This window comes from Oncorhynchus keta, unplaced genomic scaffold (genome assembly GCF_023373465.1).
Source record: "Oncorhynchus keta strain PuntledgeMale-10-30-2019 unplaced genomic scaffold, Oket_V2 Un_contig_2339_pilon_pilon, whole genome shotgun sequence".
Classification (NCBI taxonomy): domain Eukaryota; kingdom Metazoa; phylum Chordata; class Actinopteri; order Salmoniformes; family Salmonidae; genus Oncorhynchus; species Oncorhynchus keta.
Genome location: NW_026283356.1, coordinates 28,433 through 53,081, shown reverse-complemented (window position 1 = coordinate 53,081; position 24,649 = coordinate 28,433). Strand labels below are relative to the sequence as shown.

The following is a 24,649-nucleotide window of genomic DNA, read 5'->3' as shown; positions in this document are numbered from 1 at the left end:
TACCTTTTATTTCTATACTTATCTATTGTTCACCTAATACCTTTTATTTCTATACTTATCTATTGTTCACCTAATACTATTTCTATACTTATCTATTGTTCACCTAATACCTTTTATTTCTATACTTATCTATTGTTCACCTAATACTATTTCTATACTTATCTATTGTTCACCTAATACTATTTCTATACTTATCTATTGTTCACCTAATACTATTTCTATACTTATCTATTGTTCACCTAATACTATTTCTATACTTATCTATTGTTCACCTAATACCTTTTATTTCTATACTTATCTATTGTTCACCTAATACTATTTCTATACTTATCTATTGTTCACCTAATACTATTTCTATACTTATCTATTGTTCACCTAATACTATTTCTATACTTATCTATTGTTCACCTAATACTATTTCTATACTTATCTATTGTTCACCTAATACTATTTCTATACTTATCTATTGTTCACCTAATACCTTTTTATTTCTATACTTATCTATTGTTCACCTAATACTATTTCTATACTTATCTATTGTTCACCTAATACTATTTCTATACTTATCTATTGTTCACCTAATACTATTTCTATACTTATCTATTGTTCACCTAATACTATTTCTATACTTATCTATTGTTCACCTAATACCTTTTATTTATATATTTCTATATCTATTGTTCACCTAATACTATTTCTATACTTATCTATTGTTATCCTAATACCTTTTATTTCTATACTTATCTATTGTTCACCTAATACTATTTCTATACTTATCTATTGTTCACCTAATACTATTTCTATACTTATCTATTGTTATCCTAATACCTTTTTGTGAACTTAAAAATTGCACAGTTGGTTAGAGCCAGACTCAGACTCCTTGACTTTTTGACTCCTTAACTTTTTCCACATTTTGGTACGTTACAGCCTTATTCTAAAATGGATTAAGTCGAAGACCAAACAAACACGTAACAAAACACAGGGTAGAAAAAAGAGTGAGGAGCACCTGGAATAAATAACACAAGCACACAATGACTAACACACGGGACGACACCCATAATCATCTGCCCAATCCACAAGGGCACGAAGGCAAAACACAGCACAGGTCCTCACACGCACCAACAGACATAGTAACAATAATCAACAGCCCAGTGGAAACCAAAGGGCACCACTTATACAAGTACTAATCGGTGGGAATAGGAGACAGGTGTGTGTAATGAAAGTTCTGGAAGGATCCGTGACAATGAGGCCGTAACGTAACAAACTGTGGAAAAGGTCAAGGGGTCTGAATACTTTCCGAAGGCACTGTGTCTATAGATCAGATCAAGGAACCAAGTAAAATCCTGCCCCACGGCTGAGGAAGGAGTGAAATGTCTCCATTTTCAGGAAGTAAAATCCTGCCCCCACGGCTGAGGAAGGAATGATGTCTCCATTTTCAGGTAGTAAAAAAGGTATGTTGAATGCAGGCACGAGGAAAAACAACATTGCAACACTCAGAATCGTGCGTCTGCGTAGAGCTTGTTGTAAGTTTAGTCGAGCCCCTCCCTTCCTGCTTGACTGACTGACTAACAAAGAACAGTGAGGTTGGAGGGTGTGGCTCAGGAATTCTCCACAGACCTCTCTCCTTCGTGTTCTTTCACAGGTTTCTTTCCGCAGGTTTAACTCTGACTAGACTTCTCTGGGAACCGTAGGTTTAACTCTGACTAGACTTCTCTGGGAACCGTAGGTTTAACTCTGACTAGACTTCTCTGGGAACCGCAGGTTTAACTCTGACTAGACTTCTCTGGGAACCGCAGGTTTAACTCTGACTAGACTTCTCTGGGAACCGCAGGTTTAACTCTGACTAGACTTCTCTGGGAACCGCAGGTTTAACTCTGACTAGACTTCTCTGGGAACCGTAGGTTTAACTCTGACTAGACTTCTCTGGGAACCGTAGGTTTAACTCTGACTAGACTTCTCTGGGAACCGTAGGTTTAACTCTGACTAGACTTCTCTGGGAACCGTAGGTTTAACTCTGACTAGACTTCTCTGGGAACCGTAGGTTTAACTCTGACTAGACTTCTCTGGGAACCGCAGGTTTAACTCTGACTAGACTTCTCTGGGAACCGTAGGTTTAACTCTGACTAGACTTCTCTGGGAACCGTAGGTTTAACTCTGACTAGACTTCTCTGGGAACCGTAGGTTTAACTCTGACTAGACTTCTCTGGGAACCGTAGGTTTAACTCTGACTAGACTTCTCTGGGAACCGCAGGTTTAACTCTGACTAGACTTGTCTGGGATATTTCTCTCCACCACCAAACCTGTGCTGTATTTTACCATGGGAGTCGTAGGAGGAATCAAATGCATCAAATACCTAATGTTCATGTTCAACTTCCTCTTCTGGGTAAGTGCTCTGAGATATCAAACTTCTGTCTCATATTCTCTCTACTGAGTCCACTCTTTACCTGCGCCTGGGTGGCAGGTAGCCTACTGGTTAGAGCATTGAGCCAGTAACTGAAAGGTTGCTGGCTCGAATCCCCATCTGTTGTTCTGCACCTGAACAAGGCAGTTAACCCACTGTTCCTCGGTAGGCTGTCATTGTAAATCAGAATTTCGTCACAACTTCCTTGCCTAGTTAAAAAAAAAATGACCCTCTCTCTTTTGTCACATTCTCTCTTCTCTTTTACAATGTTATCAGCATTTTGGTGGTCAGCTGTTTGTTGGCCATAGTGAGAAAATAGAATGATTAACACTGAGAAGCTAAATCAGACTGGGCGAGTGTCTGGTTGTTTCCCTTGGTTGGTAAGGTATCCCTGAGATACACTCTGTCTGACTGTGTGTGATATATCATCCAGGTCTTATGTTATTATCTGTCTGGTTGTTTCCCCTTGGTTGGTAAGGTATCCCTGAGATACACTCTGTCTGACTGTGTGTGATATATCATCCAGGTCTTATGTTATTATCTGTCTGTTTGTTTCCCTTGGTTGGTAAGGTATCCCTGAGATACACTCTGTCTGACTGTGTGTGATATATCATCCAGGTCTTATGTTATTATATTATTATATATTTTTTAATAAAGACAGCAATACAAACATTGACATTCATTGTACTGTTGAATGGGATGGCCAATTCAGAGGACAGAACTAAACTGAACTCACACACACTAAAACTAAATCCTATTAGGTGGTACATGTATAAGAAGACAGCAGATAGTCATTACAAGCAGTGTAGTTAAATCCTAAATAAATATTGAGTGAAGTACAGCACAGAGTAGCAGCAGATCGTCAACCCAGTTATGAAGCGGGACTAGACCATTTATCCAGTATCGGCTGACATATTTTGTAAAACAGACTTCTATTGGAGGTATTGTATCTTTTCATATGTATTACATTCCCTAAATCCCGTAACCACATTTCAAAGGTACAGTCTCCACTTTCCAAAATTGCAATATGAGCCTCTTGGCTAATAGAGTACAAAGAGAGACAGCCTTCCCTTCCTGGTTATTCCCATCAACTGTAGCAAACAGAGCGATCAATGGGTCTGGGGCTAGAACTCTATCGAAGGCTTCAGATAAGTCATCAAAAATGAGAGCCCAGTAAGCCTGTAACTTAGGACATGTCCAAGTGGGTCAACGTCCCCTCATCCTGCTTGCACCTCTCACACAGTGGTGAGGTGTCCAGGAATATTTCATGCAGTTTTACTTTTGAGTAATGTAACCTGTGTATCACCTTAAACTGTACATGGCTGAGTCTGGCATTCACTGAACTGTGGTTTACATTCCTGAGAGCTTCTACCCAGTTCTCATCTCAGAGCTTCTACCCAGTCCTCATCTGAGAGCTTCTACCCAGTCCTCAACTGAGAGCTTCTACCCAGTCCTCATCTCAGAGCTTCTACCCAGTTCTCATCTCAGAGCTTCTACCCAGTCCTCATCTGAGAGCTTCTACCCAGTCCTCATCTGAGAGCTTCTACCCAGTCCTCATCTGAGAGCTTCTACCCAGTCCTCATCTGAGAGCTTCTACCCAGTCCTCATGTCAGAGCTTCTACACAGTCCTCATCTTAGAGCTTCTACACAGTCCTCATCTTAGAGCTTTTACCCAGTCCTCATCTCAGAGCTTCTACCCAGTCCTCATCTCAGAGCTTCTACCCAGTCCTCATCTCAGAGCTTCTACCCAGTCCTCATCTGAGAGCTTCTACCCAGTCCTCATCTGAGAGCTTCTACCCAGTCCTCATCTGAGAGCTTCTACCCAGTCCTCATCTGAGAGCTTCTACCCAGTCCTCATGTCAGAGCTTCTACACAGTCCTCATCTTAGAGCTTCTACACAGTCCTCATCTTAGAGCTTCTACACAGTCCTCATCTTAGAGCTTTTACCCAGTCCTCATCTCAGAGCTTCTACCCAGTCCTCATCTCAGAGCTTCTACCCAGTCCTCATCTCAGAGCTTCTACTCAGTCCTCATCTGAGAGCTTCTACCCAGTCCTCATCTGAGAGCTTCTACCCAGTCCTCATCTGAGAGCTTCTACTCAGTCCTCATCTGAGAGCTTCTACTCAGTCCTCATCTCAGAGCTTCTACCCAGTCCTCATCTGAGAGCTTCTACCCAGTTCTCATCTCAGAGTTTCTACCCAGTCCTCATCTCAGAGCTTCTACCCAGTCCTCATCTCAGAGCTTCTACCCAGTCCTCATCTGAGAGCTTCTACCCAGTCCTCATCTGAGAGCTTCTACCCAGTCCTCATCTGAGAGCTTCTACCCAGTCCTCATCTGAGAGCTTCTACCCAGTCCTCATCTGAGAGCTTCTACCCAGTCCTCATCTGAGAGCTTCTACCCAGTCCTCATCTGAATAGTTTCTGTGGATACCTATGTGTCCTCATCTGATCATAGCTTCTACCCAGTCCTCATACTGAGAGGGCCTATAGCACATCCTCATCTGAGAGCTTCTTTCCCAGTCCTCATCTGAGAGCTTTTAATAGTCCTCATCTGAGAGCTTCTACCCAGTCCTCATCTGAGAGCTTCTACCCAGTCCTCATCTCAGAGCTTCTACTCAGTCCTCATCTGAGAGCTTCTACTCAGTCCTCATCTGAGAGCTTCTACCCGGTCCTCATCTCAGAGCTTCTACCCAGTCCTCATCTGAGAGCTTCTACCCAGTCCTCATCTGAGAGCTTCTACCCAGTCCTCATCTGAGAGCTTCTACTCAGTCCTCATCTGAGAGCTTCTACTCAGTCCTCATCTGAGAGCTTCTACTCAGTCCTCATCTGAGAGCTTCTACTCAGTCCTGATCTGAGAACTTCTACCCAGTCCTCATCTGAGAGCTTCTACTCAGTCCTCATCTGAGAGCTTCTACCCAGTCCTCATCTGAGAGCTTCTACCCAGTCCTCATCTGAGAGCTTCTACCCAGTCCTCATCTGAGAGCTTCTACTCAGTCCTGATCTGAGAGCTTCTACCCAGTCCTCATCTGAGATTTCTGAACCAAGTTCTTGTTCCCAAGCCTTTTTAATAGTGTCTGTGGATACCTCTATGAGGGCCTGTAGCACATCATACAGTCTAGAGACCGACCCTTTCTGTAGCACATCATACAGTCTAGAGACCGACCCTTTCTGTAGCACATCATACAGTCTAGAGACCAACCCTTTCTGTAGCACATCATACAGTCTAGAGACCGACCCTTCTGAATGGGGTTTGACAAGGATCAAGCTGTCTAATGCAGGACTATTTGGCTTCATGCCATACTGTGGGATATGTGTCCTTAAGCAGTTCCTGATTTGGAGGTATCTGAATTAATGTGTTGTTGGCATGTTAAACCTTCCCTGTAATAGTTGAAATGAAGCTAACTGACCATCTATGTATAGATGACCGATTGTTGTGAGCCCCTTCTCCCTCCACTGTGAAAACACCACATCATCCTGATGCGGGGTGGAAAGCATGTAATTCAGGCAAATCTGGCTGTCAATGTATTTACAGTGGGTAATGTTAAGAAAATGCCTCATTGTTTCCAGATCCTAGGCTTTTGACAAATGACCGGGTTAGAGTCATCCAGTGACATATTCTGGACTTTAACCAGTGCAGGGAGTTTGAGGAACGTTGACTGGTAGGCCTGCTCAGTCAAAAGCCATATGAAGGCATGTCATTCTGACGGATCCCAGGTAAACTTTCCCTCCAGAAAGACAATGTTCAGATTAGCAGCCCAATAATACAGTTTGAAGTGAGGAAGGCCAAAGCCCCCCCCTCTATCTTGTACTTGCATAAATGCTTCTTTGAAATTCTGTCTGCCTTGTTATATACAGTATAAATTGACCAAGGTTATTGGTTTCGAATTCAGTATACAAGCCACAATAACATACCGACCATTAGGATCTGAAATGGAGGTTGAGTAAACAAAAGGAATGTTTTTCTTTATCAGGATTGCTACCCCTCTCGCTTTTGCGTCAAAGTTATACTGGTATATCTGACCGATCCAGCCGACTCGTAGCTTTGGCCTGAGCCGGCGTTTGCATCAAAGTTATACTGGTATATCTGACCGATCCAGCCGACTCGTAGCTTGGCCTGAGCCGAGCGTTTGCATCAAAGTTATACTGGTATATCTGACCGATCCAGCCGACTCGTAGCCTGGCCTGAGCCGAGCGTTTGATGAGCTTCTTGAAGTGATTTATTTTATTTATTTATTTTTATTTCACCTTTATTTAACCAGGTAGGCTAGTTGAGAACACCTTTATTTAACCAGATTGAGGCTAGTTGAGAACACCTTTATTTAACCAGGTAGGCCAGTTGAGAACACCTTTATTTAATCAGGTAGGCTAGTTGAGAACACCTTTATTTAACCAGGTAGGCTAGTTGAGAACACCTTTATTTAACCAGGTAGGCCAGTTGAGAACACCTTTATTTAACCAGGTAGGCCAGTTGAGAAAACCTTTATTTAACCACGTAGGCTAGTTGAGAACAAGTCCTAATTTGCAACTGGGACCTGGCCAAGATAAAGCATAACAATTTGACACATACAACAACACAGAGTTACACATGGAATAAACAGACATACAATCAATAATACAGTAGAAAAAGGTATATATGTGTGTGCAAATGAGGTAAGGCAATAAATAGGCCATAGTGTCAAATTACAATATAGCAATTAAACATTGGAATGGTAGATGTGCAGAAGATGAATGTGCAAGTAGAAATACCGGGGTGCAAAGGAGCAAGATAAATAAATACAGTATGGGGATGAGGTAGTTGGATGGGCTGTTTACAGATTGGCTATGTACAGGTGCAGTGATCTGTGAGCTGCTCTGACAGCTGGTGCTTAAAGCTAGTGAGGGAGATATGAGTCTCCAGCTTCAGAGATTTTTGCAGTTCGTTCCAGGCATTGGCAGCAGAGAACTGGAAGGAAAGGCGACCAAATGAGGAATTGTCTTTGGGGGTGACCAGTGAGATATACCTGCTGGAATGCGTACTATTGGTGGGTGCTGCTATGGTGACCAGTGAGCTGAGATAAGGTGGGGCTTTACCTAGCAGAGACTTGTAGATAACCTGTAGCCAGTGGGTTTGGTGACGAGTATGAAGCCCAGGGCCAACCAAACAGCAAAGCATACAGGTCGCAGTGGTGGGTAGTGTATGGGGCTTTGGTGACAAAACGGATGGCACTGTGTAACCTGCTTGGAATAGAGGAATTGGTTTTATACATTACCACAAGGGATATGTTTAGTTTACCTAAAATACAGCACCCTGTCCAATGTGTTGGTAGGTAGAGACGGGCTTGATCACCACAGATCCAATAATGATCAGTAAAGAGAGAAAGAAAGAGAGAAGGAGAGAATTAGAGAACGCACACTTAGATTCACACAGGACACCGAATGTTGCCGAGCCAAATTGATGAGGAGAATGATCGTCAGTTTCCGCATCAATAATGGTGTGTCCCACCCTCAGTCTAATGGGGTATCCAGAGCTGCATGTTCCCTTCTTCCAGCTACATCCTATTGGGAAAACACTATAATTGACACATGTTGACATTCCCAGATAGGATTCATTAAATTGTAGTATGGAAATATTGCTTGGGTTGTGACAATGACAGGTCCTAAATGGGGTTCTCCGGGGTTGGATCAGGATAGGTTCTGAATGGGGTTCTCCGGGGTTGGAGCAGGACAGGTTCTGAATGGGGTTCTCCGGGGTTGGAGCAGGACAGGTTCTGAATGGGGTTGGATCAGGACAGGTTATGAATGGGGTTGGATCAGGACAGGTTCTGAATGGGGTTCGTGAGGGTTGGAGCAGGACAGGTTCTGAATGGGGTTCTCTGGGGTTGGAGCAGGACAGGTTCTGAATGGGGTTGGATCAGGACAGGTTCTGAATGGGGTTGGATCAGGACAGGTTCTGAATGGGGTTCGCCGGAGTTGGATCAGAACAGGTTTGCTGGACTTGGCTCGAGCTGGAGTGGCTGTTAATTAAGTCTCGTCCTGAGTCTGCCGTTGGCTCGAGCTGGAGTGGCTGTTAATTAAGTCTCGTCCTGAGTCTGCCGTTGGCTCGAGCTGGAGTGGCTGTTAATAAGTCTAAGTCTGCCGTTGGCTCGAGCTTAAGTGGCTGTTAATTAAGTCTCGTCCTGAGTCTGAGGCTCGAACTGGAGTGGCTGTTAATTAAGTCTCGTCCTGAGTCTGAGGCTCGAGCTGGAGTGGCTGTTAATTAAGTCTCGTCCTGAGTCTGAGGCTCGAGCTGGAGTGGCTGTTAATTAAGTCTGGTCCTGAGTCTGCCGTTGGCTCGAGCTGGAGAGGCTGTTAATTAAGTCTCGCCATGGGACTGAATGGTCATGGCGTGGATCCAAGTAGACCTCTCAGCTACGCGAACAGCAGTGGGAGTAATCAGCATCACCTGGTATGGTCCAGTCCACCTCTGCTGGTTCCAATGCTTTGGTCTCATGTCTTTCACCACCAGCCAGTCACCTGGTTGCAGTTTGTGCAGGATCCCCACCAGTGGCTGGGGTAGAGCCGCTTTCACTCTGGGGAAAATTGCCTTCAGAACATTGTTTAGAGCAGTACAATAACTTCATTGTCACAGCCCATAAGTGTCAACTTGTTCTGTGGGAAGGGGGAATTGATCATCCTCATTGGTCTACCTGTCAGAACCTCATGAGGAGCCAATCCAGTGGTTCTGTGGGAAGGGGGAATTGATCATCCTCATTGGTCTACCTGTCAGAACCTCATGAGGAGCCAATCCAGTGGTTCTGTGGGGCCGCCCTGTCGTGGATATTTCCTTAATTACCAAATGATGAGAGAGCAAATCACACACCAGTCAGAGTTATGCTTCATCTTCACCTTTAATAATAATTAAGCTTTTGCAATAGCATTTTGACTTTCAACAGTTCAGTATCTCTAATGAAAAGTTGAGAGTGGACAACATAATGGCAAATGGGATCCTTTATAGCAAAGATCCCCCCCCTAGACGACATGCCAAACCACAGGTCTTAGGAACTTACACAAAGAAAGACTTTACTTCAGAGAGGAGTATCCCCTAGCCAGACAGCATTGGCTATACATTATCGTTCAGTTTGGTCTCCTAAACAAAGCTCTTATCTCGTTCTTGGTACAAAATGGTACCACATATTACTCCCACATATTGATATATATCAATTGTCATTTTAGACACTCCCATCCTAAATACAACCAATTCTGGACAAGCTCACGGAGAGGAAAGTGAGCCTCTCGGTCAAGATAAGGGCAACCAGAGAGGGAACATAGAATGGTTCCAGACACTGCCATCCTCCTCTCCCCGATGGGAAAAGTAGAGAGTTACTGGCACACAGACACAGTGGAGCCAAGAGATAATTGGTTAATTGGCCACCACTATAGTACAACAAGATACATTCTGATGAGAAGTAACTCACAAGCATATAATGAAAATAAAACATCTTATCTATGTTACCCAACTAATTCTGATTATTCCCCAACAGCCCTCACATGTACATCAGAGCCAGGGGCATCACAGTGACCCAGGAAAGCCCTGTCTCTGCAATAAGCTTCACATTCTTAGATTTTAGGGTCTAATTAGCGCGTTCATTTAAACCGCCAGATTTATAGCTACAATGGGTCCTGAGGTCTATCTGCAGAATCTCAGACAAGTTCTGTATCACCAGGTTTACAAAGTGGGAGCCATTGTCGCTGGTTACTTTAGATGGTAACCCCCACCTTGGGATGATCTCCCTAAGGAGATTCAGTGGGATGTCGACATGGGAAAGCCTCTACCCACTTGGAGAAGGCATCCACTATCACCAGACAATATTTGTAACCCTGACAAGGAGAGAGTTCAATCAAATCCATCATTATTTGTTCAAATGGTCCTTCAGGGGTCAGATGAGTCGACAGTGGCATGGGAATCCCTCTTCCCATGTTGTTAGTCATACAAATCACATATTTTGCACAAAATTGTTCAGCAAACACAGAAAACCCAGGTGCAAACCAAAATGTATTTACAAAATCAACAACTCCCCCCTTTGACACATGATCCCTTCCATGTGACAACTTAGCTAAGTAGGGGAAACATGAACGTGGTAAGACTGGTAGCCCAGCCGGTCATACAGTATGCATATAGTTGTTTCCACTTCCTCAACTCAACAGGAACCACAGATGATTGCAAGTCAGAGATATCAGTGAGCGAGAAGAGGTTATGATCAGGAAGTTAAACCATCTGTAACACAGGGCGTCTCCACGGAGACAGCTGCAGCCTTAGCTGCCGAGTCAGCCATAGCGTTACCTTTGGAGACAGGGTCGGAAGAGTTAGCATGAGCAAGGCACTTACAAACAGCACCTTCAGAAGGGAGCCAAATAGCCTCTAGTAAGTTATCAACACGTTTTGAATGAGAGAATGTCTGACCAGAGGAGGTCAGGAAGCAACGCTGTTTCCACAGAATCATGTACCACACCAAAGGCATATCTGCTATCTGTATAGATGGTAGCAGACTGGCCTTTAGCTAATATGCCAGCTCTAGTGAGTGCAAAGAGTTCTGCTGCTTGGGCAGAAAGGTGGGAGGGTAATTTAGCACTTTCCAGTGTGGTTGAGGCAGTAGTAACCACATACGCAACCAATGGTTCTCCTTTCTCAGCCATCTACAAACAGTTCCACATGTGTGTTTAGCAAACAGACATCAGTTAAATCCAGCCTTGGTTTAGAGACAAGCTCCACCAGGGCAGCACAGTCGTGCGGCTCTCCATCGTCCACAGTGCACCTCTTCAGGGTCACATGAGACATTGTCAGAAGAACATTCTGATAATGCAGCAGTAGAGCTGGTGTTAGATGGGCCGTCATTCTGATAATGGAGCTGGTGTTAGATGGGCCGTCATTCTGATAATGGAGCTGGTGTTAGATGGGCCGTCATTCTGATAATGGAGCTGGTGTTAGATGGGCCGTCATTCTGATAATGGAGCTGGTGTTAGATGGGCCGTCATTCTGATAATGGAGGAGTGGAGCTGGTGTTAGATGGGCCGTCATTCTGATAATGGAGCTGGTGTTAGATGGGCCGTCATTCTGATAATGGAGCTGGTGTTAGATGGGCCGTCATTCTGATAATGGAGCTGGTGTTAGATGGGCCGTCATTCTGATAATGGAGGAGTGGAGCTGGTGTTAGATGGGCCGTCATTCTGATAATGGAGCTGGTGTTAGATGGGCCGTCATTCTGATAATGGAGCTGGTGTTAGATGGGCCGTCATTCTGATAATGGAGCTGGTGTTAGATGGGCCGTCATTCTGATAATGGAGCTGGTGTTAGATGGGCCGTCATTCTGATAATGGAGCTGGTGTTAGATGGGCCGTCATTCTGATAATGGAGCTGGTGTTAGATGGGCCGTCATTCTGATAATGGAGGAGTGGAGCTGGTGTTAGATGGGCCGTCATTCTGATAATGGAGGAGTGGAGCTGGTGTTAGATGGGCCGCCATTCTGATAATGGAGCTGGTGTTAGATGGAGCTGGTGTTAGATGGGCCGTCATTCTGATAATGGAGCTGGTGTTAGATGGGCCGTCATTCTGATAATGGAGCTGGTGTTAGATGGGCCGTCATTCTGATAATGGAGCTGGTGTTAGATATATTATTATATTACTACTATATTATTATATTACTATTATATTATTATATTACTATATTACTGTTATATTATTATATTACTTTATATTACTTTATATTACTATATTATTATATTACTATTATATTATTATATTACTATATTATTATATTACTACTATATTATTATATTACTGTTATATTATATTATTATATTACTACTATATTATTATATCACTATCATATTATTATATCACTATCATATTATTATATTACTATTATATTATTATATTACTGTTATATTATTATATTACTATTATATTATTATATTATATTACTATATTATTATATTACTACTATATTATTATATTACTATTATATTATTATATTACTGTTATATTATTATATTACTACTATATTATTATATTATATTACTATATTATTATATTACTATTATATTATTATATTACTATTATATTATTATATTATTATTATATTATTATATTACTGTTATATTATTATATTACTATTATATTATTATATTACTACTATATTATTATATTACTATATTACTGTTATATTATTATATTACTATTATATTATTATATTATACTACTATATTATTATATTACTATATTACCACTATATTATTATATTATATTACTATATTATTATATTACTACTATATTATTATATTACTACCATATTATTATATTACTATGTTACTGTTATATTATTATATTACTACTATATTATTATATTATACTACTATATTATTATATTACTATTATATTATTATATTACTATCATATTATTATATTACTATTATATTATTATATTACTATTATATTATTATATTACTACTATATTATTATATTACTATATTATTATATTATATTACTACTATATTATTATATTACTACTATATTATTATATTACTATTATATTATTATATTACTATATTATTATATTACTACTATATTATTATATTACTATATATATTATTATATTACTACTATATTATTATATTACTATTATATTATTATATTACTATCATATTATTATATTACTATTATATTATTATATTACTACTATATTATTATATTACTACTATATTATTATATTACTATTATATTATTATATTACTATCATATTATTATATTACTATTATATTATTATATTACTATTATATTATTATATTACTATATATTATTATATTACTATATATTATTATATTATTACTATATTACTATTATATTATTATATTACTATTATTATATATTATTATATTACTATATTACTTTATATTATTATATTACTACTATATTATTATATTATATATTATATTACTATATTATATATATTACTATTATATTATTATATTACTATTATATTATTATATTACTATATTATTATTATATATATTATTATATTATTTATATTACTATATTATATTATTATATTACTATATATTATTATATTACTATATTACTATTATATTACTACTATATTATTATATTACTATTATATTATTATATTACTACTATATTATTATATTATATTACTATATTATTATATATTACTACTATATTATTATATTACTATATTATATTATTATATTATTATATACTATATTATTATATTACTATATATTATTATATTATATTACTATATTATTATATTACTATTATATTATATTACTATATTATTATATTACTACTTATTATATTATTATATATTACTATTATATTATTATATTATACTACTATATTATTATATTATATTACTATATTATTATATTACTACTATATTATTATATTACTACTATATTATTATATTACTATATTATTATATTATTATAATGGATGTAGCAGCCTGAAACCAGTTTTCTAGAAAGTGGGTGGGGGGGTAGTCGAGGATAAGTGCCTGCTGGGTATCATTCCCAAAATCTGAACTGTTCTTTACACTGTTTCTAATGTATGTGTGTGTGGGTGTGCATGTGTCAGTTGGCAGGAACAGGAGTGTTGGCCGTAGGGCTGTGGCTGAGTTTTGACTCTCGGACTGTGGGACTGTTCGGTGGAGAGGACTCTCCTTCTCTCTTCTTCACCGGTAAGACTGAGCTCTCACCCCTAACCCCTATACCTTAAATCCAACTTCTCACCCCTAACCATAACCCCTACACCCTAACCCCTACAGCATAAAATATCTCCTCTCAGCTAGTGGTATCATCATGTCTGTTAGAAACTCTAAGGTCCACAAATAGGTTTCTAACACACACACACACTTAATTCTCTACACAGGGTCAGGGACAAAGGGTCAGGGTCAGAGTCAGGGGTCAGGGACAGAGTCAGGGACAGGGTAAGAGGTCAGGGACAGGGTCAGGGACAGAGTCAGGGGTCAGGGACAGAGTCAGGGTCAGGGACAGAGTCAGGGGTCAGGGACAGAGTCAGGGACAAGGGGTCAGGGACAGAGTCAGGGGTCAGGGACAGAGTCAGGGACAGGGGTCAGGGACAGAGTCAGGGGTCAGGGACAGAGTCAGGGACAGGGGTCAGGGACAGAGTCAGGGACAGAGTCAGGGGTCAGGGACAGAGTCAGGGGTCAGGGACAGAGTCAGGGACAAAGGGTCAGGGACAGAGTCAGGGGTCAGGGACAGAGTCAGGGGTCAGGGACAGAGTCAGGGGGGTCAGGGACAGAGGTCAGGGACAGAGTCAGGGGTCAGGGACAGAGTCAGGGGTCAGGGACAGAGTCAGGGGTCAGGGACAGAGTCAGGGGTCAGGGACAGAGTCAGGGACAGGGGTCAGGGACAGGGTCAGGGGTCAGGGACAGAGTCAGGGGTCAGGGACAGAGTCAGGGGTCAGGGACAGAGTCAGGGGTCAGGGACAGAGTCAGGGGTCAGGGACAGGGTCAGGGACAAGTCAGGGTCAGGGACAGAGTCAGGGGTCAGGGACAGAGTCAGGGGTCAGGGACAGAGTCAGGGTCAGGGACAGAGTCAGGGACAGGGTCAGGGACAGAGTCAGGGGTCAGGGACAGAGTCAGGGGTCAGGGACAGAGTCAGGGGTCAGGGACAGAGTCAGGGGTCAGGGACAGAGTCAGGGACAGAGGTCAGAGACAGAGTCAGGGGTCAGGGAGTCAGGGGTCAGGGACAGGAGGGACAAAGGGTCAGGGAGTCAGGGTCAGGGACAGAGTCAGGGGTCAGGGACAGAGTCAGGGGTCAGGGACAGAGTCAGGGGTCAGGGACAGAGTCAGGGGTCAGGGACAGACAGGGGGTCAGGGTCAGAATCAGGGGTCAGGGACAGAGTCAGGGGTCAGGGAAGAGTCAGGGGTCAGGAGCAGGGGTCAGGGACAAAGGGTCAGGGACAGGGACAGGGGTCAGGGACAAGTCAGGGTCAGGGACAGAGTCAGGGGAGTCAGGGGGTCAGGGACAGAGTCAGGGACAGAGTCAGGGGTCAGGGACAGAGTCAGGGGTCAGGGACAGAGTCAGGGGTCAGGGACAGAGGTGTGTGTGGACAGATGGGGTGTGTGCATGGTGGGTGGGCATGGTGTGGTGGGTATGGGGTGGGTGCATGGTGGGTGTGTGCATGGTGGACAGAGTCAGGGGGTCAGACAGCATCAGGGGTGTGTGGGGTGCATGGTGTGGTCAGGGACATGGTCAGTGTCAGGGACAGAGTCAGGTGTGTGTGGGCATGGTGGGTGTGCATGGTGGGTGTGACAGAGTGGTGTGTGGACAGAGTCATGGTCAGTCAGGGACAGAGTGGGACAGGGTCAGGGACATGGTGTGTGTGTCAGCAGGGACAGGTGGGTGAGGACAGAGTCAGGGGTCAGGGACAGAGTCAGGGGTGGGACATGGTGTGTGTGCATGGTGTGTGTGTCAGCATGGTGTGTGTGCATGGTGTGTGTCAGTCAGGGACAGAGTGTGTGGGACAGAGCATGGTGTGTGTGCATGGGGTCAGGGACAGAGTCAGGGGTCAGGGACAGAGTCATGGTCAGTGTGTGTCAGGGACATGAGTCAGGGGTCAGTGACAGAGTCAGGGGTCAGGGACAGAGTGGGACAGAGTCAGGGTGTGCATGGTGTGTGTGTCAGGGGTCAGGGACATGGTGGGTGGGACAGAGTCAGTGGGTCAGGGACAGAGTGTGGGACATGGTCAGGGGTCAGGGACATCAGGGACAGTGTGTGCATGGTGTGTGTGCATGGTGTGTGTGGTATGGTGTGTGTGTGTGGGTGTGTGGGGTGCATGGTGTGTGTGCATGGTGTGTGTGGGACATGGTGTGTGTGTATGGTGTGTGTGACATGAGTGTGTGTGCATGGTGTGTGTGTGCATGGTGTGTGTGTGCATGGTGTGTGTGGGGTCATGGTGTGTGTGTGTGGTGTGTGTGTATGGTGTGTGTGTGTGTGTGTATGGTGTGTGTGTATGGTGTGTGTGTGGTGTGTGTATGGTGGTTGTGTGCATGGTGTGTGTGCATGGTGTGTGTGTATGGTGTGTGTGTGCATGGTGTGTGTGCATGGTGTGTGTGTGCATGGTGTGTGTGTGTGTGTGTGTGTGTGTGTGTGTGTGTGGTGTGTGTGTGTGTGTGTGTGTGCATGGTGTGTATTCATGGTGTGTGTGGTGTGTGTGGTGTGTATTCATGGTGTGTGTGTGTGGTGTGTGTGCATGTGTGTGTGTGTATGTGTGTGTGTATGGTGTGTATTCATGGTGTGTGTGTGTGTGTGTGTGTGTGTGTGTGTGTGTGTGTGTGTGTGTGTGTGTGTGTGTGTGTGTGTGTGTGTGCGTGTGTGTATTCATGGTGTGTGTGTGTGTGTGTGTGTGTGTGTGTGTGTGTGTGTGTGTGTGTGTGTGTGTGTGTGTGTGTCTGTGTGTGTGTGTGTGTGTGTGTGTGTGTGTGTGTGTGTGTGTGTGTGTGTGTGTGTGTGTGTGTGTGTGTGTGTGTGTGTGTGTGTGTGTGTGTGTGTGTGTGTGGTCCACAGGTGTGTATATTCTGCTGGCTGCGGGGATGTTGATGATGGTTGTCGGGTTCCTGGGCTGCTGTGGAGCCATTAAGGAATCCCCCTGTATGCTCGGACCGGTGAGGATCAATGATGGTGATCATAGAATACAATGATAACACACTTTTCATTGCAAGGCCTCACACCCTGTCTGTCTCTCGTTCTCCCCCTGTCTGTCTCTCTCTCCTGTCTGTCTCTCCCCCCCCCCTGTCTGTCTCTCTCCCCGCCCCTGTCTGTCTCTCCCCCACCCCCTGTCTGTCTCTCTCCCCCGCCCCCCCTGTCTGTCTCTCTCCCCACCCCCTGTCTGTCTCTCTCCCCGCCCCCCACCCCTGTCTGTCTCTCTCCCCGCCCCTGTCTGTCTCTCCCCCCACCCCCTCTCTGTCTCTCTCCCCACCCCCCTGTCTGTCTCTCCCCCACCCCCTGTCTGTCTCTCCCCCCTGTCTGTCTCTCCCCCCCCTGTCTGTCTCTCTCCCCGCCCCCTGTCTGTCTCTCCCCGCCCCCTCTCCCTCCCCGCCCCCTGTCTGTCTCTCTCCCCCCCCTGTCTGTCTCCCCGCCCCTGGTCCCCCACCCCATGTCTGTCTCTCTCCCCGCCCCCTGTCTCTCTCCCCCCCCTGTCTGTCTCTCCCCCACCCCCTGTCTGTCTCTCTCCCCCTGCCCCCCTGTCTGTCTCTCTCCCCGCCCCCTGTCTGTCTCTCTCCCCGCCCCCTGTCTGTCTCTCTCCCCGCCCCCTGTCTCTCTCCCCGCCCCTGTCTGTCTCTCTCCCCGCCCCCTGTCTGTCTCTCTCCCCCTGCCCCCCTGTCTGTCTCTCTCCCCCCCTGTCTCTGTCTGTCTGTCTCTCCCCGCCCCCTGTCTGTCTCTCTCCCCACCCCTGTCTGTCTCTCTCCCCCTGCCCCCTGTCTTCTCTCCCCCCTGTCTGTCTCTCTCCCCACCCCCTGTCTGTCTCTCTCCCCACCCCCTGTCTGTCTCTCTCCCCGCCCCCTGTCTGTCTCTCTCCCCCCCCCCCTGTCTGTCTCTCTCCCCGCCCCCTGTCTGTCTCTCTCCCCGCCCCCTGTCTGTCTCTCTCCCCGCCCCTGTCTGTCTCTCTCCCCGCCCCTGTCTGTCTCTCTCCCCCCCCTGTCTGTCTCTCTCCCCGCCCCCTGTCTGTCTCTCTCCCCTCTCTCCGCCCCTGTCTGTCTCTCTCCCCGCCCCCTGTCTGTTTCTCCCCCGCCCCCTGTCTGTCTCTCCCCCGCCCCCTGTCTGTCTCTCTCCCCGCCCCCTGTCTGTCTCTCTCCCCGCCCCCTGTCTGTCTCTCCCCCCACCCCCTGTCTGTCTCTCATTCTCCCTCTCTCCAGTTCTTCTTCTTCCTGTTGTTGATCTTTGGGGTGGAGGTAGCAGCAGGGATCTGGGGGCTCTCCAATAAAGACACGGTAACACACTCAGAGGCTGTTTCACTGTTTGTTGTTCTTACTGTGGACAGACCATCAGACCATCTATTACAGATCAATACAAAACCTTAGCATCTCTCCATTCTCATGTCTCTCCTCCTGTCTGTCTCTCCCTCCCTCTCTGCTCTCCCTCCCCTGTCTGTCTCCCCCCCCCCTGTCTGTCTCTCCCCTCCCCTGTCTGTCTCTCTTGTCTCCCCTCTGTCTCCCCCCGCCCCTCTCTGTCTCTCTTCTCTCCCCTGTCTGTCTCTCTTCTCTCCCCTGTCTGTCTCTCTCCCCCCCTGTCTCTCTCTCTCCCCCCTGTCTGTCTCTCCCCCCTCTGTCTCTCCCCTCCCCCTGTCTGTCTCCCCTCCCCTGTCTGTCTCTCTTCTCCCCCTGTCTGTCTCTCTTCTCTCCTCCTGTCTGTCTCCCCCTCCCTCTCTGTCTCTCTTCTCTCCCCTGTCTGTCTCTCTCATGTCTGTCTCTCCCCTCCCCTCTCTGTCTCTCCCCATCTCCTGTCTGTCTTCCTCCCCTGTCTGTCTCTCTCTCTCTCCCCTGTCTGTCTCTCTCCCCCTGTCTGTCTCTCCTCTCCCCCTTCCCTCTGTCTCCCCCTCCCCCCTGTCTGTCTCCCCTCCCCTGTCTGTCTCTCTTCCTCCCCTGTCTGTCTCTCTTGTCTCCTCCTGTCTGTCTCCCCCCCCCTCTCTGTCTCTCTCTCCCCCTGTCTGTCTCTCTGTCTCTCCCCTGTCTGTCTCTCCCCACCTCCTGTCTGTCTCCCTCCCCTCTCTGTCTCTCTTCTCTCCCCCTGTCTGTCTCTCTTCTCTCCCCCTCTCTGTCTCTCCCCACTCTCCTGTCTGTCTCCCACCCCTCTCTGTCTGTCTTCTCTTCCCCCTCTCTGTCTCTCTTCTCTCCCTCCTGTCTGTCTCCCTATCCCTCTCTGTCTCTCCCCTCTTCCCTGTCTGTCTCTCTTATAGGGGTCATGTCTGTCTCTCCCTCCCCTCTCTGTCTCTCCTCTTCCCCTCCTGTCTCTCCCCACCCCTGTCTGTCTCCCCTCCCCTCTCTGTCTCTCTTCTCTTCCCCTGTCTGTCTCTCTTCTGTCTCCCCCCCTCTGTCTCTCCCCACCTCCTGTCTGTCTCCCCCTCCCCTCTCTGTCTCTCTTCTCTCCCCCTGTCTGTCTCTCTTCTCTCCCCCTCTCTGTCTCTCCCCACCTCCTGTCTGTCTCCCCCTCCCCTGTCTGTCTCTCTTCTCTTCCCCTCTCTGTCTCTCTTCTCTCCTCCTGCCTGTCTCCCCTATCCCTCTCTGTCTCTCTTCTCTTCCCCTGTCTGTCTCTCTTCATGTCTGTCTCCCCCTTTCCTCTCTGTCTCTCCCCACCTCCTGTCTGTCCCCCCCTTCCCTGTCTGTCTCTGTCTAGGTGGTGGAAGACATCACAGAGTTCTACAAGCAGACTTACAATAACTACATGAACACCAAGCATGAGGCCCTGAAGGAGACATTACGCCTCATACACTTTGGAGTGAGTACACACACACACACACACACACACACACACACACACACACACACACACACACACACACACACACACACACACACACACACACACACACACACACACACACACACAGACATATTAGTGTGTGTATATTATCTGGGTGTGTGTCTGTCTGTCTGTCTGTCTGTCTGTCTGTCTGTCTGTCTGTCTGTCTGTCTGTCTGTACACACACACATAACTCTAACATAACAGTCCAGGGTATGTCTGTCTGTCAAGTGTACAGTAGAACTAAAATTGTGTTTCCTGTGTTTCCCTGGGGCAGCTGAACTGCTGCGGCCTGACAGGCACGATAATTGACAGCGCCAGGGAGACCTGCCCAAAGAAGGAAGGACTGGAGGCTCTGATTACCACGGTAACAAACATAACCCCTGCCGCAACAACTATTTGAGTGACGAGCTATTATATTATAGGGTAGAAGTGTATATTATAGGGTATTATAGGGTAGAAGTGTATATTATAGGGCATTATAGGGTAGAAGTGTATATTATAGGGTAGAGGTGTATATTATAGGGTATTATAGGGTAGAAGTGTATATTATAGGGTAGAGGTGTATATTATAGGGTAGAAGTGTATATTATAGGGTAGAGGTGTATATTATAGGGTAGAAGTGTATATTATAGGGTAGAAGTGTATATTATAGGGTAGAAGTGTATATTATAGGGTATTATAGGGTAGAAGTGTATATTATAGGGTAGAAGTGTATATTATAGGGTAGAGGTGTATATTATAGGGTAGAGGTGTATATTATAGGGTAGAAGTGTATATTATAGGGTAGAGGTGTATATTATAGGGTAGAGGTGTATATTATAGGGTAGACGTGTATATTATAGGGTAGAGGTGTATATTATAGGGTAGAAGTGTATTTTACAGGGTAGAGGTGTATATTATTGCTAGAAGTGTATTATAGGGTAGAAGTGTATATTATAGGGTAGAGTGTATATTATAGGGTAGAAGTGTATATTATAGGGTATTATAGGGTAAAAGTGTATATTATAGGGTAGAAGTGTATATTATAGGGTAGAAGTGTATATTACAGGGTAGAAGTGTATATTATAGGGTAGAAGTGTATATTATAGGGTAGAGGTGTATATTATAGGGTATTATAGGGTTGAAGTGTCTATTATTATATTATAGGGTAGAGGTGTATATTATAGGGTATTATAGGGTAAAAGTGTATATTATAGGGTAGAAGTGTATATTATAGGGTAGAAGTGTATATTATAGGGTAGAAGTGTATATTATAGGGTAGAGGTGTATATTATAGGGTAGAGGTGTATATTATAGGGTAGAGGTGTATATTATAGGGTAGAGGTGTATATTATAGGGTAGAGGTGTATATTATAGGGTAGAGGTGTATATTATAGGGTAGAAGTGTATATTATAGGGTAGAGGTGTATATTATAGGGTAGAAGTGTATATTATAGGGTAGAGGTGTATATTATAGGGTAGAGGTGTATATTATAGGGTAGAGGTGTATATTATAGGGTAGAGGTGTATATTATAGGGTAGAAGTGTATATTATAGGGTAGAGGTGTATATTATAGGGTAGAAGTGTATATTATAGGGTAGAGGTGTATATTATAGGGTAGAAGTGTATATTATAGGGTAGAGGTGTATATTATAGGGTAGAAGTGTATATTATAGGGTAGAGGTGTATATTATAGGGTAGAGGTGTATATTATAGGGTAGAGGTGTATATTATAGGGTAGAGGTGTATATTATAGGGTAGAGGTGTATATTATAGGGTAGAGGTGTATATTATAGGGTAGAGGTGTATATTATAGGGTAGAAGTGTATATTATAGGGTAGAGGTGTATATTATAGGGTAGAGGTGTATATTATAGGGTAGAGGTGTATATTATAGGGTAGAGGTGTATATTATAGGGTAGAGGTGTATATTATAGGGTAGAGGTGTATATTATAGGGTAAAAGAGTTGTAGCAGTGTGTAATCTCAGTGTGTTGTTCTGTCAGAGTTGCCCAGCGGCCATTGACGAGGTGTTCAACTCTAAACTCCATATCATTGGAGGAGTGGGCATCGGAATTGGAGTCCTCATGGTGAGAACAGCCAATCAACTCTCTCCTCTCCTGTCTCGCTCTCTCATTCACTCCTTTCTTTTCTATCCGTCCTCCACTCCTCTCCTTCACACCTCTCACTCTTTTCTATCTCTCCTTCACTCCTCTCTCCTCTCCTTCCTCTCTCTCCTCCACCCCTCTCCCTCTCTCTCCCCTCCTCTGTCCTCTCCTTCCTCTTGTCCTCTAATGATATGTAGTTTCTCTTCTGTCCAGATCTTTGGGATGATCTTCAGCATGCTGCTGTGCTGTGCCATCAGGAGGTCCCGTGACATCATGTAGACTCAGACTCTGCCATTCCGTCCACTTAACTTATCTGTGTGTCTGTCCTGTTAAATGCTCACTAGGTTTGTACTGCCATTCGAGATAGTTGTCAGTTTTAGGCTGGCAGCCAACCAGCCAGCCAGCCAACCAGCTAGCCAGCCAACCAGCTAGCCAGTCAGTCAGGCTCTACCCTGGATGGAAACTCAGTCTCCTGTGAATGTGTGGAGCCGTGCTGAGGTTTTGTAACAATGTAATCAGTGTATCGTTTCATCACTGTAGAAGCAAAACGCCTTCAAATCTGCCAGAATTTAATCTGATGTATGTGCTTTAAAAACCTGACTATGTTTCTCCTCATATTGCCTGTTTGTTCAGCTACATGGACTGTAACAACTTTATGGCAGAGTACAGATTTTATAAACATTTTTATTGCAACTATTTTGATGAACTAAGATGTATATTTCTTTGAATTGCCAAATAAAATGACTTAATATGGATGTCAGACTGTGAGTGACTGTGGAGATGGATGTGGGGATTAGATCTAGTGACTGTGGGGATTAGATCTAGTGACTGTGGAGATGGATGTGGGGATTAGATCTAGTGACTGTGGAGATGGATGTGGGATTAGATCTAGTGACTGTGGGGATGGATGTGGGGATTAGATCTAGTGACTGTGGGGATGGATGTGGGATTAGATCTAGTGACTGTGGGGATGGATGTGGGGATTAGATCTAGTGACTGTGGGGATGGATGTGGGGATTAGATCTAGTGACTGTGGAGATGGATGTGGAGATTAGATCTAGTGACTGTGGGGATGGATGTGGAGATCGAGGGAACAGAACAACTCTCTTCAATGCTTTATGTTCAACTCAACATACCAAACATCTGGTCAGGTCATTCACTTCATAAACACCCCAGAACAAAGGTGTTTATTGGGATTGTCCTGGAGAAAGAGAGGAGAGCTTTCCGCTAGATGGGCCAGCCGCAAAGTAAAAAACGGCAAAACTGTAAACAAAACGTATGAAAACTAAAATGAGCTTGTTTAAGATTACGCATAGTGTTAGCAGTGTGATTAAAATCAGGATGTGTGGCTGAGCTAGCTAGTAGAGCTGCCTCCAGGACAATATTCATCCCAATAAATGGCCAACCAGCAACAATGTCCCTGGTTAACTAGTCCTTAGTTAGTAATATACCCCTGGTGAACTAGTCCTTAGTAATATACCCCTGGTGAACTAGTCCTTAGTTAGTAATATACCCCTGGTGAACGAGTCCTTAGTTAGTAATATACCCCTGGTGAACTAGCCCTTGGTTAGTAATATACCACTGGTGAACTAGTCCTTAGTTAGTAATATACCCCTGGTGAACTAGTCATTAATTAGTAAAATACCCCTGGTGAACTAGTCCTTAATTAGTCAAATACCCCTGGTGAACTAGTCCTTAGTTTGTAAAATACCCCTGGTGAACTAGTCCTTAGTTAGTAATATACCCCTGGTGAACTAGTCCTTAGTAATATACCCCTGGTGAACTAGTCCTTAGTAATATACCCCTGGTGAACTAGTCCTTAGTAATATACCCCTGGTGAACTAGTCCTTAGTAATATACCCCTGGTGAACTAGTCCTTAGTAATATACCCCTGGTGAACTAGTCCTTAGTAATATACCCCTGGTGAACTAGTCCTTAGATAGTAATATACCCCTGGTGAACTAGTCCTTAGTTAGTAATATACCCCTGGTGAACTAGTCCTTAGTTAGTAATATACCCCTGGTGAACTAGTCCTTAGTTAGTAATATACCCCTGGTGAACTAGTCCTTAGTTAGTAATATACCCCTGGTGAACTAGTCCTTAGTAATATACCCCTGGTGAACTAGTCCATAGTAATATACCCTGGTGAACTAGTCCTTAGTAATATACCCCTGGAACCAGTCGTTAGTAATATACCCCTGGTGAACTAGTCCATAGTAATATACCCCCCTGGTGAACTAGTCCTTAGTAATATACCCCTGAACTAGTCCTTAGTAATTAATATACCCCTGGTGAACTAGTCCTTAGTAATATACCCCTGGTGAACTAGTCCTTAGTAATATACCCCTGGTGAACTAGTCCTTAGTAATATACCCCTGGTGAACTAGTCCTTAGTAATATACCCCTGGTGAACTAGTCCTTAGTAATATACCCCTGGTGAACTAGTCCTTAGTAATATACCCCTGGTGAACTAGTCCTTTGTAATATACCCCTGGTGAACTAGTCCTTAGTAATATACCCCTGGTGAACTAGTCCTTAGTAATATACCCCTGAACTAGTCCTAAGTAATATACCCCTGGTGAACTAGTCCTTAGTAATTAATATACCCCTGGTGAACTAGTCCTTAGTAATATACCCCTGGTGAACT

At 44.3% G+C, this 24,649-nt stretch overlaps 1 protein-coding gene across 7 annotated transcripts; it reads left to right on the top strand.

Annotated features, from left to right (window-relative positions):
* Positions 1-1,566: 1,566 nt before the first annotated feature.
* On the top strand, positions 1,567-22,757 carry LOC127921730 (CD9 antigen-like). Of its 7 annotated transcripts, XM_052505358.1 has the most exons (13): positions 1,567-2,383; positions 14,005-14,107; positions 16,962-17,059; positions 18,311-18,385; positions 19,788-19,889; positions 20,191-20,375; positions 20,426-20,575; positions 20,646-20,765; positions 20,863-21,011; positions 21,180-21,259; positions 21,320-21,379; positions 21,420-21,984; positions 22,216-22,757. In XM_052505358.1, the coding sequence occupies exons 1-6, from the start codon at positions 2,318-2,320 to the stop codon at positions 20,314-20,316; spliced, it is 570 nt and encodes a 189-aa protein (XP_052361318.1). In that variant the 5' UTR covers positions 1,567-2,317; the 3' UTR covers positions 20,317-20,375; positions 20,426-20,575; positions 20,646-20,765; positions 20,863-21,011; positions 21,180-21,259; positions 21,320-21,379; positions 21,420-21,984; positions 22,216-22,757. The 7 variants fall into 7 exon arrangements, with proteins under 7 accessions (XP_052361318.1, XP_052361321.1, XP_052361320.1 ...); XM_052505361.1 differs by lacking the exons at positions 20,646-20,765; positions 20,863-21,011; positions 21,180-21,259 and having other exon boundaries at positions 21,700-21,984; XM_052505360.1 differs by lacking the exons at positions 20,646-20,765; positions 20,863-21,011; positions 21,180-21,259.
* Positions 22,758-24,649: the final 1,892 nt, after the last annotated feature.

Coding starts and splice junctions, on each gene's coding strand:
- LOC127921730 (XM_052505361.1), top strand. CDS start 2,318: ATGGGAGTCGTAGGAGGAATCAAATGCATCAAATACCTAATGTTCATG. Junction 14,108..16,961: donor TCCTTCTCTCTTCTTCACCG/GTAAGACTGAGC, acceptor TGTGGTCCACAG/GTGTGTATATTCTGCTGGCT. Junction 19,890..20,190: donor TACGCCTCATACACTTTGGA/GTGAGTACACAC, acceptor TCCCTGGGGCAG/CTGAACTGCTGCGGCCTGAC.